The 15837-nt window shown below is 25.0% G+C and overlaps 1 protein-coding gene across 1 annotated transcript in view; it reads left to right on the forward strand.

Moving 5' to 3' along the window:
• Positions 1–1795: 1795 nt before the first annotated feature.
• LOC136983330 (uncharacterized) overlaps positions 1796–15837 on the forward strand; it is a 39597-nt gene continuing 25555 nt past the window's right edge. The window contains exons 1-2 of the mRNA XM_067280023.1: positions 1796–1960; positions 8037–8813. Coding sequence (XP_067136124.1) covers positions 8049–8813 — 765 coding nt within the window. The 5' untranslated portion in view covers positions 1796–1960; positions 8037–8048. The remainder of the gene's footprint in view (positions 1961–8036; positions 8814–15837) is intronic.

A 15837-nucleotide genomic window follows, 5' to 3' on the forward strand; every position in this document is an offset into this window, starting at 1 on the left:
CTTTTATGTTATATTTATTTGTTAGCAATAGTAATTGTGTTACAAACGTTAACGAGTAAAATGACATAAAAGAATTTTTAGAAAAAGCTCTGATTGGCTTTTTTTGGGATAATTTTTTTGTGAATTCTTTGTTTTGACAAAAAGCAAAGACATTGTGTTTTGACAAAAGACATTTATACCATTGATTAAAGTCTCAGAATGCAATTGCAAAGCTATTGTCGGGACGATAAATTGCTCTCTGATTTCATGAAATAATGAGATCATCTAGCATCAAAATATATGGGATTTCATTCCGTATAAAAGAAATATACGTTTAGTTTATGAATATAGCCTTTATATGGAATAAAATTAATAAACCAAATACTCAAGATCAAATTATACACCAGTGTTCATATATAGAAGCGGATTTAGATACGTTGTAATCCTAAGTTATAACATGAAAGAAGTACTTTCTCCTTGATCATATTTAATGAAAGAAGGGCATTTTGTATATTCATATCTCTCATTTTTAATGAAGACGGAATGTACAAAAACCTTTGATTTCTTCGTCAAGTGTGATTAAGGAAGAAGGATCCTTCGCACGTCCTTCATATATAAGAAATCCTTCCTCTTTCATTATATTTGATGGAGGAAGAGCTTCTTTATATTCCTCCTTCAACATAAAAGACTATTAAGAAAAGGCCTTTTAATAATGTATATTATGTATTAATTTTTTTTTGAGAATGAAGCAAAGATACAGAGTGAAGTACTAAATCGTATCTTGTTTAACTAATGAATAAATTTGATACTATTTATATATATACATTTAAATTATAAGAAATATAAATCCCAAATTCGGAACTAAGAATAATAATTCAAGTTTCTTTAAAAATTCGATTTAAAATTTTATAAATATTAAACTTTTTTTAAATTAATTTTCAAGGGATTTTTAAGTAATATTTATAATTAATTAACTTGAAAAATGTGTTTTTAAGCACTGTAAGCTTTATATAAGAAAAATTACATATCAAAGTCGTGTAAAGTTTTAGATCGATAAGTTTTTTATTATATATATTAATGGAAAGAAAATAACTTCAATGCTTTTAAAACTACGAATATATAAAAGTATAATTTTTCTACTCTTAATAAACTAATGGATAAATCTGTAATGAGATCAGGTAAACAAATTACTCACAAGAAGATGAAAAGTTTTAAACAATGCCTAATAGGATAATGTTACACCTTTCAAAAGATGTTAAAAACTTTAAAAATATAACATTTATATATCAATTTATGTAAATATTAAAAAACATCATTACATATATTTTTTACACGCTGTATTAGAAGAAAATTAAACATCATTTTCTTTAATAATTCTTCACGTTTAAACTAATTAAATGAATACATAAAGGAATTTTTATTATTTTTTAATTATAAAATCGCTACACTTTATCAATTAAGTCAAGTAATAAAAATAGAAAAAGAGTGGTAAAAAATTTATTTAAGATTCACCACATTAAAGAAGAAAAACACAGGGAAAAAAATCAATTTAATGCGTGGCCATTCTTTCTTCTCATAATAGAATAATATAAAAAATTGTTTAATTTTTGACATTTATAACAATTTTTAAAAATTTTTTAGAAGATTTTTCTTAGTAATTTTATAGGAGAGAGAGAAAAAGCGCATCAATGAAGACGGGGTAGCTTCACTCGACGGTGTTATTGAATGAAGTTGGTAGAGCTGCTATTGGCTTTGGCTGCTACGCCATTCGACGTATGGTGTGTGGGTGGAAGAGCAGTCAGTACGATAAACGACCGCTTGGCGGCGTGGAACAACACTACAGCTTGGGACAGACTAATATTTAATGCGACGATAAAGTACCCACCGACCAGTTGCTAGCTGCATAGTGTTGAAGATCCTCTTTGTTCCCTACCAGAAAACATAAAAAAAATAACTTTATACATCCTCTGATTGTTCTTTGGTAAGTTGGTTTTTAAACATGTGTCAAAAATTGATCAATTTTTATTCAATTTTTATCATTTTTATTCATTTTATATATTAAATAAAGACTTTATAACAACTTACTTTATATATTTAAGATCTTTTTGCACTTTTGCAAAAGTTTTTCAATTGTTTTATTTAATGATTATTTTTCAGTTTTATTAGGTTTTTTTGTTTATTGTTAAAGTGAAAAGGAGAAAAATGCTTTAATTTTTAATGAAAATTTAAGAAATTTTCATTTAAAAATTTCATTTTTATTCTTATAATGTGTTTAAATATTATTATTTTTTTAAGTAATAAAGTTATATTTATTAAAAAATAAGGAATATATTTCTTTATTAAATGATTTATAGCGATTATATTTTATAAAAATATATATAATTTTAAATATAATTAATGATTTAATTAATTTAAAAATTTATATGGTTATCTGCAAGATTTTTTTAAAGATTAAGAAAAAAATTAATAATTTCTCTTTAAAATTATAAATTTTTTAAAAAAATTTTTATCTATTTTAAATATATGAATTATGAATTATTAAAAGTTTTAAAAAGCGTATATATTACTTATGAAATATGGATGATAAATGGAAAATAAATTCACAAATTTCTACATTTAATTTTTAAATTTTATAAAATTATTTATATATCTAATAATGATAATAAAATATCTAAAATATTTAATAAAATATGTATCATTCTCAATGATTCTAATTAAAAATTCGATAATAACTTATATATTTATATGAAACTTATATTTTAATTATTTAAATTAAATCAACTTTGTTTAAATTACTAATTATTATTGCTATTATTATTATAAAAAGTATACTAAATACAATTTTAATATATATATATTATATATAAGATGAATAGCAGCATAACAAGTGCATTTTAATGATTTGTGTTTGAATTGAAAGATGTTATCACGAGAGGATGGAAACGAAAATCCTGACTAAAAATAATGATTTTTCTCAACGAAAAGTATAGAAATTATCGAAGCAAAATGTTGAATAATTAATTAAATTAATTTTAAAAGTTTTCCTTGGTAAAATTTTTTAAAAATCTAAAATAAAAATCCGGGTGAGTCATAGAAAAATCACAAAAATTTGCTCATTTTTTTCGTGTGTGTGTGATGATCGTGACCATTCTTTCTCTTATAACACGCACATTGACTATTAACGATGTCAATTCACGCATCAAAAGCTTTTAAAAAGACAATTTAATTAAAGGGATTGACACATTAGAAGTTATTAAAGATGTAAATTGATCACACTTGATGATTGATATCCTTTTATTAATATTTAGTATCCTCTTCTTACAATCACGCACTTTAATTAAAATTCTTTACGAAAACTTCCTTATACAATTAGATAATTTCGATTTATTCCCCGAAGGGCATTAAAGATTTTTTCAATTTTGTTTACTTTAATTTATTTATTTATTTTAATTTAATTTAAATAAAAAATATATTAAACTTTATTTGATAACTTCTCTTCTACATAACGACGTTTAAAATCCTTTAGAATTAATAAATATTTTAAGAAGTTTTAAACAGAATTTAACTTTTTACAAAATTATCCGCTTATTTATTTATGTAATTATTAAACCGCTTTGCTAATTTTTTTTATTGATTTTAAAACTGAAATTCTAATCGCAATTTTAAAAAATTAAACAATAATTTATTAAAATTTATATAATTTACGACCAAAATAAAAAATTTATGTTACCAAATCAATAAAAATTCTTATAAATTTCAAGAATTTTTGATGATTATTAACTATAATTTTCGATAGAATATCGTAAATCATTTTTATTACATGTATTTTCTGGGGTATTTTTATTATAATTAAATATAAGAAGAGAAATAAATTAGATTTTCCTCGAAATCCTCCTCGTATGATCTCGTATTTTAAAGGCATATACATTACGATACTCAAACTTTATATCTATTTAAGCAAAAGAGTCAATTCACAAACAGAAAATGCATTTAGTTGGAGTGGGATGCGAACCTACATCCATTGGTTACACGTCGAATGCACCAGTTAGTAAATAAATGAGACATACTTAACCTATATGTTACTATAGCTTTTACTTTTGTCCCGAGAACACTTAATTATATCATATTCTCAAGCAGTAATGGAATGGCAAATATTGATAATAAATAAGTGCGCAAACAATATTTATACTCCGAAAAACAATGAAGATAGGAGGAAATTATGTTCTGGACTTCCAGACGCGGGTTCGGATCCATCCTAAATTTTTCTATTCGGGTATTTATTCTAAAGAACATAGCTTCTTTTAGAATCTTCCTTGTCCGGATGAGAATTTTACTCACATCTTTATCCAGATGAATATGTTTTTATACGTTTAAATTAAAGCTCAGAATGAAATTTATTCACAATAAAAATAATTTTATATACGTTATTTACTTGTTTTTTAATCTTTAAATTGTTAATTTCATTTTACTAATACTTTTAAAAAACTTTTATATATATTTCAATTTAAAAAAATGTAAAATACATGGATATATTCTTCATTTTTTGATAGTTAAAAGGTCAAGAAAAATTACCGAAATATTTCAATTGATAAATATGTTTACATATTAAACTGATCATTATACATTTATATAGACTTATACTATAGGGAGCTGTATATATTGGAAAATTACACTTGACTTCACCCAAAAATTCACTGAAAGGAATCTAAATGTTTGCAAGTTCCATTATACCAAAAGCTTTTCCATTAAGTTTCGAACCCAATTACTCTTTTATCGTTCGTAATAACCAGAGATTTAGACTTCTAATAATAAACGAACAATGAAAATAAAGTTCTTAACTTCGTGTCATTCAATTGTTCGACATTCTATAATCCGATACTTTCATCCTCGTTTAATTAAAGAGAAAAATAATTTTCTTTCACTTAAAATATAACTTGTTATACATTGCAATACAAGTTTCTTATACAATATACATCAAAATCATTGAATTTTTTTTTAAATTTCTGTGTAAAGACAGAAAATTCAGATTTTTAATTGCTGTTTTTGATAGAATGGGATTCTAATTACAGAAAATGCTGTTAATATAGGATATATTATTCAAGCTTTCTGACTTTTTAATAAATACTTTCAGTTTTTTTCTCTAGAATTTGTACTTTTTTCTTCACGTCGTGAGGTTAAATCTCATTTCTTTATTTGTTTAATACAAGATATCCAGTTCAAGTTTTTTTAAAAACTTATTTTATGAATATTTTAATCTTTTCGTCAGCATTTTTTATTAAAATTTTGTTTATTTTTCGTCAAGTCGCGAGTTTGAATCCTGATTATTTATTTAAGAAAAATGCCACAGCGATATATGATATTATACTTAACAAAATTAAATACATTTAAAAACCATTCTGGGACCAAATTATTAATAATTAAATTGCATAAATAATTTAAAAAAAGAGTTATATGAATACTTATTAAAAAAAAAATACATTAATATGTGCAAGTTTTGTGGGAAGTTCGAGAGGAGGATAACATCTTTTTTTATAAATTTATATTATTATTTAAATTAAACACCTTTATTTTAATGATATTTAAAAAACAATTATATTTAATTACTGAACCTGTACTGCATCACAAGAGAATTTGCGCAATTGTATTGAACCGAATTGAATCAGTGATATGTAAAATGTTCAAGTACAGGCTATATTTGCTCAAAATTCCACTTCAAACTACAGAAAATTCTGTTAGTTTACCATTTAAAGCTTTCCACTTATTGAAATTTATAAAACTATTCATTATCATTAAGAAATAGAGTAACAGAAATAACAGTTTGAGAAAATTAAAGCAGATTATAAAGTAAATAACTCAATGAGTCTTATAAACTTATAAATAATTTATATATAATAACACCAATCGAAAAATTGTATAAATAAATTGCAATAAAGTTAATTGGTTTTCGAATTTAAATCATTATTTTACACGATTTTTAAGAAATTTTCAATTTAATTTTAATTAAAGTTTTAATAATAATAACAATAATAATAATATTTAAAAGTTATCAACATTAATTTCTGAACGATTGTCTTCTGATATTTGACATGTTGGCATGTTTATATTAATGACATGTTGACAACATTAATGTTTTGATACAAAGAACGACCATTTCTCAGGAAATGATATAAGATGAACATCCTGAAAGGAATAATATCAAAATAATGAAGATCAAAACATCCGTAGAAAATATTTTTCTTTCTTCAGTTAAAATATTTCAAAATCAATATACATACACACACACACACATATATATATATTAAGTCAATTCTTATCTAAATTTTACTCTTGTAACAACATCAAATAACCATAATAACCTGAAAAGGGGTCTTAAAATCACTCGATACTTGATAAGATTAAGGTTAATTTAATCGATATAACCGTAAAGAGATAAGAGTTATGAACATTTGAAAGAAGAGAAGAGCAAGAATGATATCTTTAAACAAGAATAAATTGTTAAAAAAGTATATAAAAATCAATTTTAAATTTATAAATTATATAATTCTTGTTGAATTAAATGATTTTCGAGTTTATAAAGCTTTAAAAAAACAGCCTTTTTTAAAATTCATTTTCAAATAAAATTTTTATCTGTTAAATTTATATAATTATAAATTATATATAAGAATTGATTCGGTATAAATTTTTATATAAATTTTACATAAAAATTGTTATTTTTTTATTATTTTAAAAATAAAATCTGGGCTTTTTTATTGACATTTTTTTTCTTCCCCTTTTTTTTACAATTTTCTAAAGAAAGTAAGAGTTTCTAAATATAGAAACTCAGTTTTACTTTCTTTCAGATTTTCTAAATATATCAATAATAACAAAACAAAAATAGATTTTATTTTTGAAAATAACAAAAAATAATAAATTAAAATTAATATTATTATTATAAAGTATAATTATTTTCAATTTATTTAAAAATTAAATAAATAAAAATGTGTAATTTATAATAAAATAAAGATAATTAGTTTAAATCGTTTTATATATGTTAATATAATTTAAATGAATAATTTTTTTATTATTAGTTTAATTCATTTAACGTATAAAAATATTAAAATGATGCCATTTAAAGTTTGAAAATTTAAATTTAGTTTAATAATAAATTAAAACTGCGTTTATATATGTTGATCTTGTTAAATTTTATAAAATATTACTTATAATGTGAGTTATTTTGTGGTTTGTACAACCGAAAATTTCATATTGACACAACCGATATTGGTTCAAACTGTCTGTCAAAATGAATATATATTCCCTAAAGGCTTGTACTCATCTATTAATATCAGTCAACTGATCAAATACTGTTTAGAAATTATTAAAATTAAAACGGATATTAACATTTACATACGGAAATTACCTTATTTTTTGTTATTTTTTCAAAAAAATTATATAATTACGTATGGATTTTTCTTTATCAACATTTCTAGAATTATAGACTTAATTTTTGTGTAAAAATATTCAAAAAAAAATTAAATTTTACGAGCTTAAATGGTATAAAGTTATGTTATTTATTTTCTGAAAGGAGTTATAGGAGCAATCATTAATTAAATACAAAATTAGGAGATAATTTTAGTGTAAAAACAATTAAAAAATAAAATTTATAAGCTTAAATAATGTAAAATATATAATATTTATTATTTTTTAGTAAGGATTTTTAATGTTAAATGTGGGAGCCATCATTAAATACAGAATTACGAGAGATAATCAGTCTTTGGTTAACTAAATAATCATTTACTTCTCTTTACTCACATTTCGGAGGTTATTATAATAATCGTAGGATTTTATTAGATTTATTATGTTCTAGAAAAGTTGTAACACAAGATGGAAGCCTTCCTCGGGGGAATGATGCCACTGTACACCATCGCAACTCACACAGATTTATTACGTCGTTAGAGGATAAATTATCTGGTTATGCCTCTTAGGGAATTAATGTATCGTGAAAGAAATATTTAAAAATACTTATTATGATAGTATAATTAATAATTTAGTATATTTTTGCCTTCTTCTTCTCTTTGCAGGTTTTAGAGTGAATGACTAAAATGGCGACGATCAGGCCAATTGCTTTGATCGTGACGTTTGCGTTAATAAATTACTGTCAATCGTTCTTGCTGCTTCCAGGATTTTTTCCAGGATCACAAAATTTAGTATCTGTTCATCGTCGTCAGAGCGAACAAATACCACGACATTTACCAGAAGTATCAGAACCTGTGCCATCGTGCGCAGAATTGAGAGCCATGTGGCGTCATATGAATAGAATGGCTAGACACAGCGAATTGACTAACGAAATCCCTCAATTTCCAAATACATTAGATCAGATAATGCCGATGAGGGAATATCCCGATTATATAGAATATCCAATAGGGAAAATCCGGACAAGACCAGAAGGTAGAAGACAACCCACGAGATCCACCAAGACCAGGATAGGTTTATATTCGGGACAGGTATATCCAGGAAGCAGGATGAATATCCCTGGACGTTTCGGAGGTCCAGCATTACCAGAAGATATGCTCGGTAATTATGGAACTATTGTGAATAGTCCCGCTGAAAAACAACGCGTTAAGAACGAACAGTTGTTTAACAGACTTGAATTGCAAGTGGCTAGCTCCCTACCAGAAATTGGAACATTTAAACTCTTTCCCGACGAAGGGGACAATGCTTATAGAAATAAATATAAATATGGTAACGTAAGAAACATGGATTCAACTCGAGATCCGAGTGTTGTCATCATTCCAGCTTTGGCAGATGTCGAAGGAGAACCATTTACTTACCAAACGAAATCTATTGCAAGACAAAAGGTAATCTCGTAACTCCTGTTTAACAATTTTAAATTAAAAAATATATATATATATTAAAAATGTAAACGTTACAATTAAATATAAACTTATAACGAGTCGAGTAAATTTGTTTTCATGTCAGAAAAATTCAATCTGATAGAGAGAGAGATAGAAAAATATTTCATTTCTAGGCTATTTCCGGTTAATGTACGCTTCGCGGATTATTCGCATCTTAGCTTTTACTTTTATATATATATTTATTTATATTTGTTATACATTCAGTTCACGTAGATGTATAAAAACACTTCGAGATTCCAAAAATCACAAACGCGTATATTTCCACAATTAAGTGAATCTCCGAATTCGCCATTTCTCATTCCTACGTCGATTTTGGAGGGAAATCACGTGACTGAGAGATGATGAATGACATTGGGATCAATACTTCGCCCATTCACGTAGAAGGAAAATAAAATAAAACTGTAGTTTTTTTTTACTTTATTTTTTTTATAAAGAAACTTTCTATTTGTAGAACTGTCAGAAATTGCTGGAAAGGTGGTGATTTTTTATTGTTTATGACTAAAGAAATCGTAGTGTCACAAATGAAACATACCATTTGTACCTTAATAAATTTCTGATTGTCTATTGGACTTATGACAATCTGGACTTTTTATTCTATTCTTTAAACCTACAGTTTGTATATTTTTACACTTAAATTAATATAGTTTAATGTATATTATTAAACTTGTTAACCTAATGATAAATATAGAAGAGAAGGTACTTTAGATGTTTAATGGGAATTTAAACATAAATATTCTAAAAATAGCAAGTACATTTATTTTTTACAAACAATATTTTTTATATTTTATATAAATTCTTTAAAATTATTGACAATTGTTTTAAATCAATAGCGATAACTGAAAATTTTAGGTAGGTTCACACAAACGGGCTTATTAAAGTTTAACTTGTAAGCTCTTGTAATTTTAAAATGTTGTATTCTAAATATTTTATTAATTTTCCTAATAAATTATAATTTTTATAGTTCCTTAAAGGTGTGATAGACTTACACGCTTATCCACAGACGAAGGTCAGAAAATGAAACACAATATTTAAATATTTCATTATAATTGGAAATAATTGACTGTTCATTAAGTCGAAATGAAACAAAAACTACGAAATTTGTATTATTTATCATCTTTTTTATGAGTAAAAATAAACTTTTTAAGCTAAAAAAAAGGAACAAAAGGTCGTAAAATTGTTTCTTAAATGACCTTAATTTTTTTCAGTTTACCATTGATTATTAAATTAAAAATTCATAAACTTTATTAATTTTAATTATTTTTTTCAAGATTTATTTTCCAATTATGAAAGGAATTATCTTGTTATTATCTTCGAATGTAACTAGACACAAAGCAAAGTGCCATTCAATTTGCAGATTGATCGCTTTCGAGTGGTCTTCAAGAGGTCAATTACAATAACATATTACCATCGAGATAACCGACTGAAATTATAAGGAAAGGAGCACTAAAATTTCTCAAAATTTATATTAATTTTAAATTTTATTAAAGTAATTTATAGTTAAAAAGATTACTTCAATCATAAGTCTGTTAAAGATTGTTGAAAATGACTAGAAATCGAGTAAAACTCGAGCTTAATGAAACGTGAAGTAGAGATTGAGTCAATGGCTTTCATACTAAACTTTCTTCACATTTAATAAATTTATTATATTCTGTACAAAATTATAGTTTATATGGAAGATTAATTTAAGCCACAATACCGGATTATTAATTTATAATGAAGTAAATTGATATAGTAACTTACATCTTAATTAAACAGGTTTATAATTTTACTAATTATTTTATTTAATTTGACATAACCATATATTTTTATTGAAATATTATACGAATTGTTATCAAGTAAATTTTTACAAAAATCTAACGTCAACGAATGCATCAGTAAGTTCTGAAAATGTTTTGGTCCGGAGAGCACTTACATTTTAAAGAAACTTCTAGCCATCCACATCTGCACCCAAATGGCAGATATTTATTTTATCCGCATCCACAAACACCAAGATTTCTTCCCATTAACTCAAAAATGGGTAAAGTTTTCCGAGTGCAGCTTTTCGTTGGTAATTCAGAAAAGATTCGCGCCTTTCGATCACATGACTAAATTTTTTCCTTCATATTTTTTTTTTCTTATTTTTTACTTTTTTTGGAGGAACCTTTGGCATTCATCCAAGGGGCGGAATTTTCAGTAAAAATTCTATAGCATTGTTCGTTTCCTCGAATCCGGAAAAAGCCATAGACCTATAAAAAGTCACTTTCTAAAAGGAAAGAAGGGAAAGAAAAAAGTAATTTTGACGCATTCTAGATAACCATATTCTTTCGAATCGTGTTTATTCACAACATATTTATGAAAAAACCAATATACATACATATAAATAAATTGAAAATATATTATCTTCATTATATAAAATCGTCAAAACTCAATCACTTTAAACAAGAATATTCTACAGAACTGATTAAAGTAAAAGGTTGTCAAAATTAATTTTCAGCCACTGTAATTATTGTAGAAATATGTAAAGTAATAAATTTCCTTTCCGGACATCTTTTCATGCAATTAAAATTAAATTCTCAACGTAATAAATAAAATTACGTCTTAAGTAAATATTTAAATAATTAATAATAAATACTTACTTTCTTAATAAACAAGTGAACTTATGTTTGAATAACAATTATAATGTATATAGAAAATTATTTGGAAACTTTTCTATTTCAAAATCTTATTTATCATAAAATATTATCTGAATAGTCCCTATATTTATATACTTTCTTCGAGTATTATGCAATTTATTTACTGTAGAAGATGAGCTTTATATACTATACAATTGAGTGTTAGAGATAGGTGAATCAAAGGTCGTTTAACTGTTTAAATATTTGTTGTAAAAAATTGGATAAAGTATTCACTTTTATTTGTCTTCTCAGCTGCATTTTAAAGGATTTTCTGATCGAGCATATTTTCTAACGCTTCAGTAATTTTTATCAATATATTTTGGAATATTTAATATAAAATTCTTCCATTACATTTTTATAAAAATGCATTCCAGAAATATGTTCTCTCCTTTGTTTATGTAATAAAAAAGTAATAACAACTTTAAATACCGTATTATTACAAAGTTAAGAAGCATTCCCATATATTTCCGAATTGAAAGGGTCTATTTCTCTTAAATTCGAAGTTTACTTTTACTCAGGACTATCGAGAGGAGTGAGCAGCCAGGAGCCTTTTTGTAATTCTTACCCCCTATAAATTAATGTTACATTTACTAGCAAAAAAGTAAATCATTAAGATTGCTATTTATTAATAAAGAAGCATTCTCTATGTATTTTATTTGTTTAAAAAAAAAGGCAAAAAGAAGCTCGATCTATCCCCATACCAAGCTTTCGATAGCACTGCTTCTACTTATTATCTAATTTAATTCCTGAAAATAATCTCCCCACTATTTTTTAAAAGATCCGCTCCCATTTTTAAAAGCGGGATGGGTGTGAAATTCTAAATTTATTTCCAATTATCTTCCAATTTTATTCCCGAAAATCTCATTTTAGAATTAGGCTGTGTCTTAAAATTGAGATTTACATCCAATTATTATACCTTTTTTTCCTACATAAAAATCTTATTTTAAAAATGAAGATAGAGTTTTAAATTCAAAGCTTTCTTCTAATTATCACTCAAATCTGCTCCTAAAAATTTCATGTTAAAAGTAGTGCGCTTCTTAAATTTCAAAGTTTACTTTTAATTATTAATCAATTTTATTCCTGGAAATCTTGTTTCTTCTAATTATCATTCAATTTTTTTTTCTTAAAAATTCTATTTTAAAGTGAAGAATGAGTTTAAATCATGACTTTAAATTCAAGATTTACTTCTAATTATCATTTATCTTGCTTCTAAATTCTTAGATTTCATCATAGAATTTATCTTAAATTTTAAAATAATGCAGTATTTATATTTTAAATTTGAAATTAATATTTATTGATTATTCTTGAAATTTATCTATAGAAAATTTAATATAGAATTTTACAATTTAAATTAATATTTAACGTTATCAAAATATTATCATCTATTTCAGAATAAATGGTATACAGTACGTAAATGTCTAAACACGAGTATAGTGATGTTTCATTACATAAACTTTCCTAATTTCACAATATTTATTACAGTAATTGAATATACAGTAGCATCGAACATTAAACTAAATCACCTCGATTACCTATCAATTATTCCTTGTAAACTTTTCATCAACTGCTTCAACTTGAATCTTAAATGATTAGTTAACACTCCTTCCTGTAAATGGAATACGAACCGTAACAAAACTAATTACGTTTCATCAAACAATTAAAGTAAGCATCGTTAAATTTTATATAAAATAGAAACAAAAAGCATTGATTTTTAATAAATAATAATAATAATAATAAAATTGTATTTTTTCAATAAAACGAAAACGAATAATGTCAAAATTAGAAGTATGTCAATAATATTTACCGTCACCTAGCAACCATTGTTTCGCCATTGTAGTGTAATGACCTGTGACCGTCCTGAAATGGCATCGATACTATTTATTCCATGTATTATTTGCACCAATTGTAAATTTACTTTATTATAAGAAAAAAGAGGGATGGAAGTTTCTCTTGTGTGATGACTAAAGTTATGTCAAGCCAAGTATCGATAGAGTCGAGAGTCGAGTTACTTCCGTTCTTTATTCCTTCACTCAATCAACTGGTAATAGATTTATCGATTGTCTTTACCAATGAGTGCACTTCTTAAAGTAAGAGTTGTCTAGAGTGGTTTGCTATCTAACTTTTGTTACACCCCCTCCCTATCCAGTAAAAAACTTCAGACACTGCAACATTCAAAATAGCCAATTAAAATCTGTCTAATTAACTCTATTGAACTGTTATTTTGTGATGGACGTCGATACTTGCCTGTTTTTTTAATCTGTTACATCATTACAGTAATGTCGCTCGCTACGTCATTCGGTCGAAATCATGACGTTGTGTCATTGTTATAGACCATTTTTTTTTTCTCGTTTTATCGATCACTTTGATATGGTAACATTTTAATAAATATATTTTTAATTTACTTTTAAAATTAATTTGACATTTTAAGCTTTTAATTAACATTTTTATCACCATAAATATGGGACCATTACAAAAATTTAAACACTAGGAGCAGTTTAGTATTGTATCAGTAACTTTTTATTGTAATATATTAATATTTTATCATATATTTAAAAAAAATTCTATATGTAATAATGTCATCATCATTTAAATAATATTATGGCTCTACTTTCATTTACCATTGTTATAATAATTTCATAAAAGATAATAACATCATTACGACATATAATTTACTCGTTTTATTACATTTTCGTAAAATTTCACGACTTTGTACGTCGAAGTGATGATGTGCTATTCACATTTACATCCATCTATTATGACTAGATTAACAATTATTAGTTATAAAATGATATGCTGTAGACATTACATTACTTTATGTAATTGTTATCGTCTTAACTTAAGCAATATCATCTGGTTGTAATTCCATTCATTGTTACACTGTAAGAGAATATTTTCTGCAGTAGCATCTAGAGAAAGTATCCGATCATATTACATTACATTACATTACATTAACGTATTCATCAATTATGATAATAGTAACTAATTAACATCAAATTACGTTAACTATCAAATTACGTTATTAACTTTAAAATATATATCAATTACAATAATAGAAACAAGTTAAAAGTACAATCAAACCTATGAACAACGGCCATTGATGGATATGTAAAATTGGCCGTTGTTTGGAGGTTGTTTCGTATATATTTTTGTTCCAAAAAAGTGAAAATGAATGGTCCTTATTTACAGGTGTTCGTAATTTGTAACATAAATCGAAATAAACAAATTTTTTCCGTTTAAACAATTGAAATCGAAAGAATTTGAGCCGATTTAGTCCGTTATGGTATTGAGAAGGTCAAATTCCTTTGACTACCATAACGGCCCAAATTAATAATAAAATTTAATCTGGGAATGAAATAATTAGAATTTCAAAACGTTTACTAAAACGTATAATTCGAATTTTTTAAAATATTAATTAAATATAATATTTTTAATTTTAAAAATATTATATTTAATTTTAAAAATTTTATTGTTGTGTGACTTACTTCATAAATCTTATGTTAGATAGTTTCATATATTATAAATTAAAGATTAGAAAGAATTACCTTTTCATCATTGTCGTCATTGTCATTATTGTTATCTGCTTGATGTTACCGAAACCGGAAACCTTATTGCATCAGATTAACTTTGTAAGCTAACGAATCACATCAAATGCCAAAATTTATTTATAAAATTCTCACATTATTTTAGATATATTGCATATTTAAGTATAATATTTATAATTAAAATAAAGTATCGGTTCTAAAAATAATTTTTATAAATTTGAAAGTTTCATAATTATTCTAGAGAATTTTAAATTGACAATTAGATAGATTAATAGTGTTTATTGTTATATTTTACACGGAGTTTTTGGGTGTAACATAATTTAAAAATATTTAAATTGTGTTTATTGATCCTAATGTTGCCTTTTAGTATTTTAGTATATCAATTAAATGACGTATACAACAATCAGATCGCACAATGACAATTTCATTATTTAGCAGCGTGATGTCAACGTTACGTCCCATTCACAATAGAATGACGTCACAGATGACTTCTCCATTGATAATGCTTCGGTTAAATTGTCTTATACAATACTCAGTATCATTCGTTTCAATACTTTAATGTATATGTCCGTTTTTACTGCAAAACTGAAATAATAAACTCGCTAAGACGACATAATAAGGTTATTATAACGTCATTTGATAAATACAACTCGGAGAAAATTTAATTTTATAACCTATTTCGATTGTTAACTGTGTATAAAACGTAAAATATCGAATAACCTCAAGCCACGATGATTTACATAATGATAATAAAGAGTGATTTATTATCCTGTA

The sequence above is a fragment of the Centruroides vittatus genome, unplaced genomic scaffold (genome assembly GCF_030686945.1).
Source record: "Centruroides vittatus isolate TY-2023 unplaced genomic scaffold, ASM3068694v2 contig_880, whole genome shotgun sequence".
NCBI lineage: Eukaryota > Metazoa > Arthropoda > Arachnida > Scorpiones > Buthidae > Centruroides > Centruroides vittatus.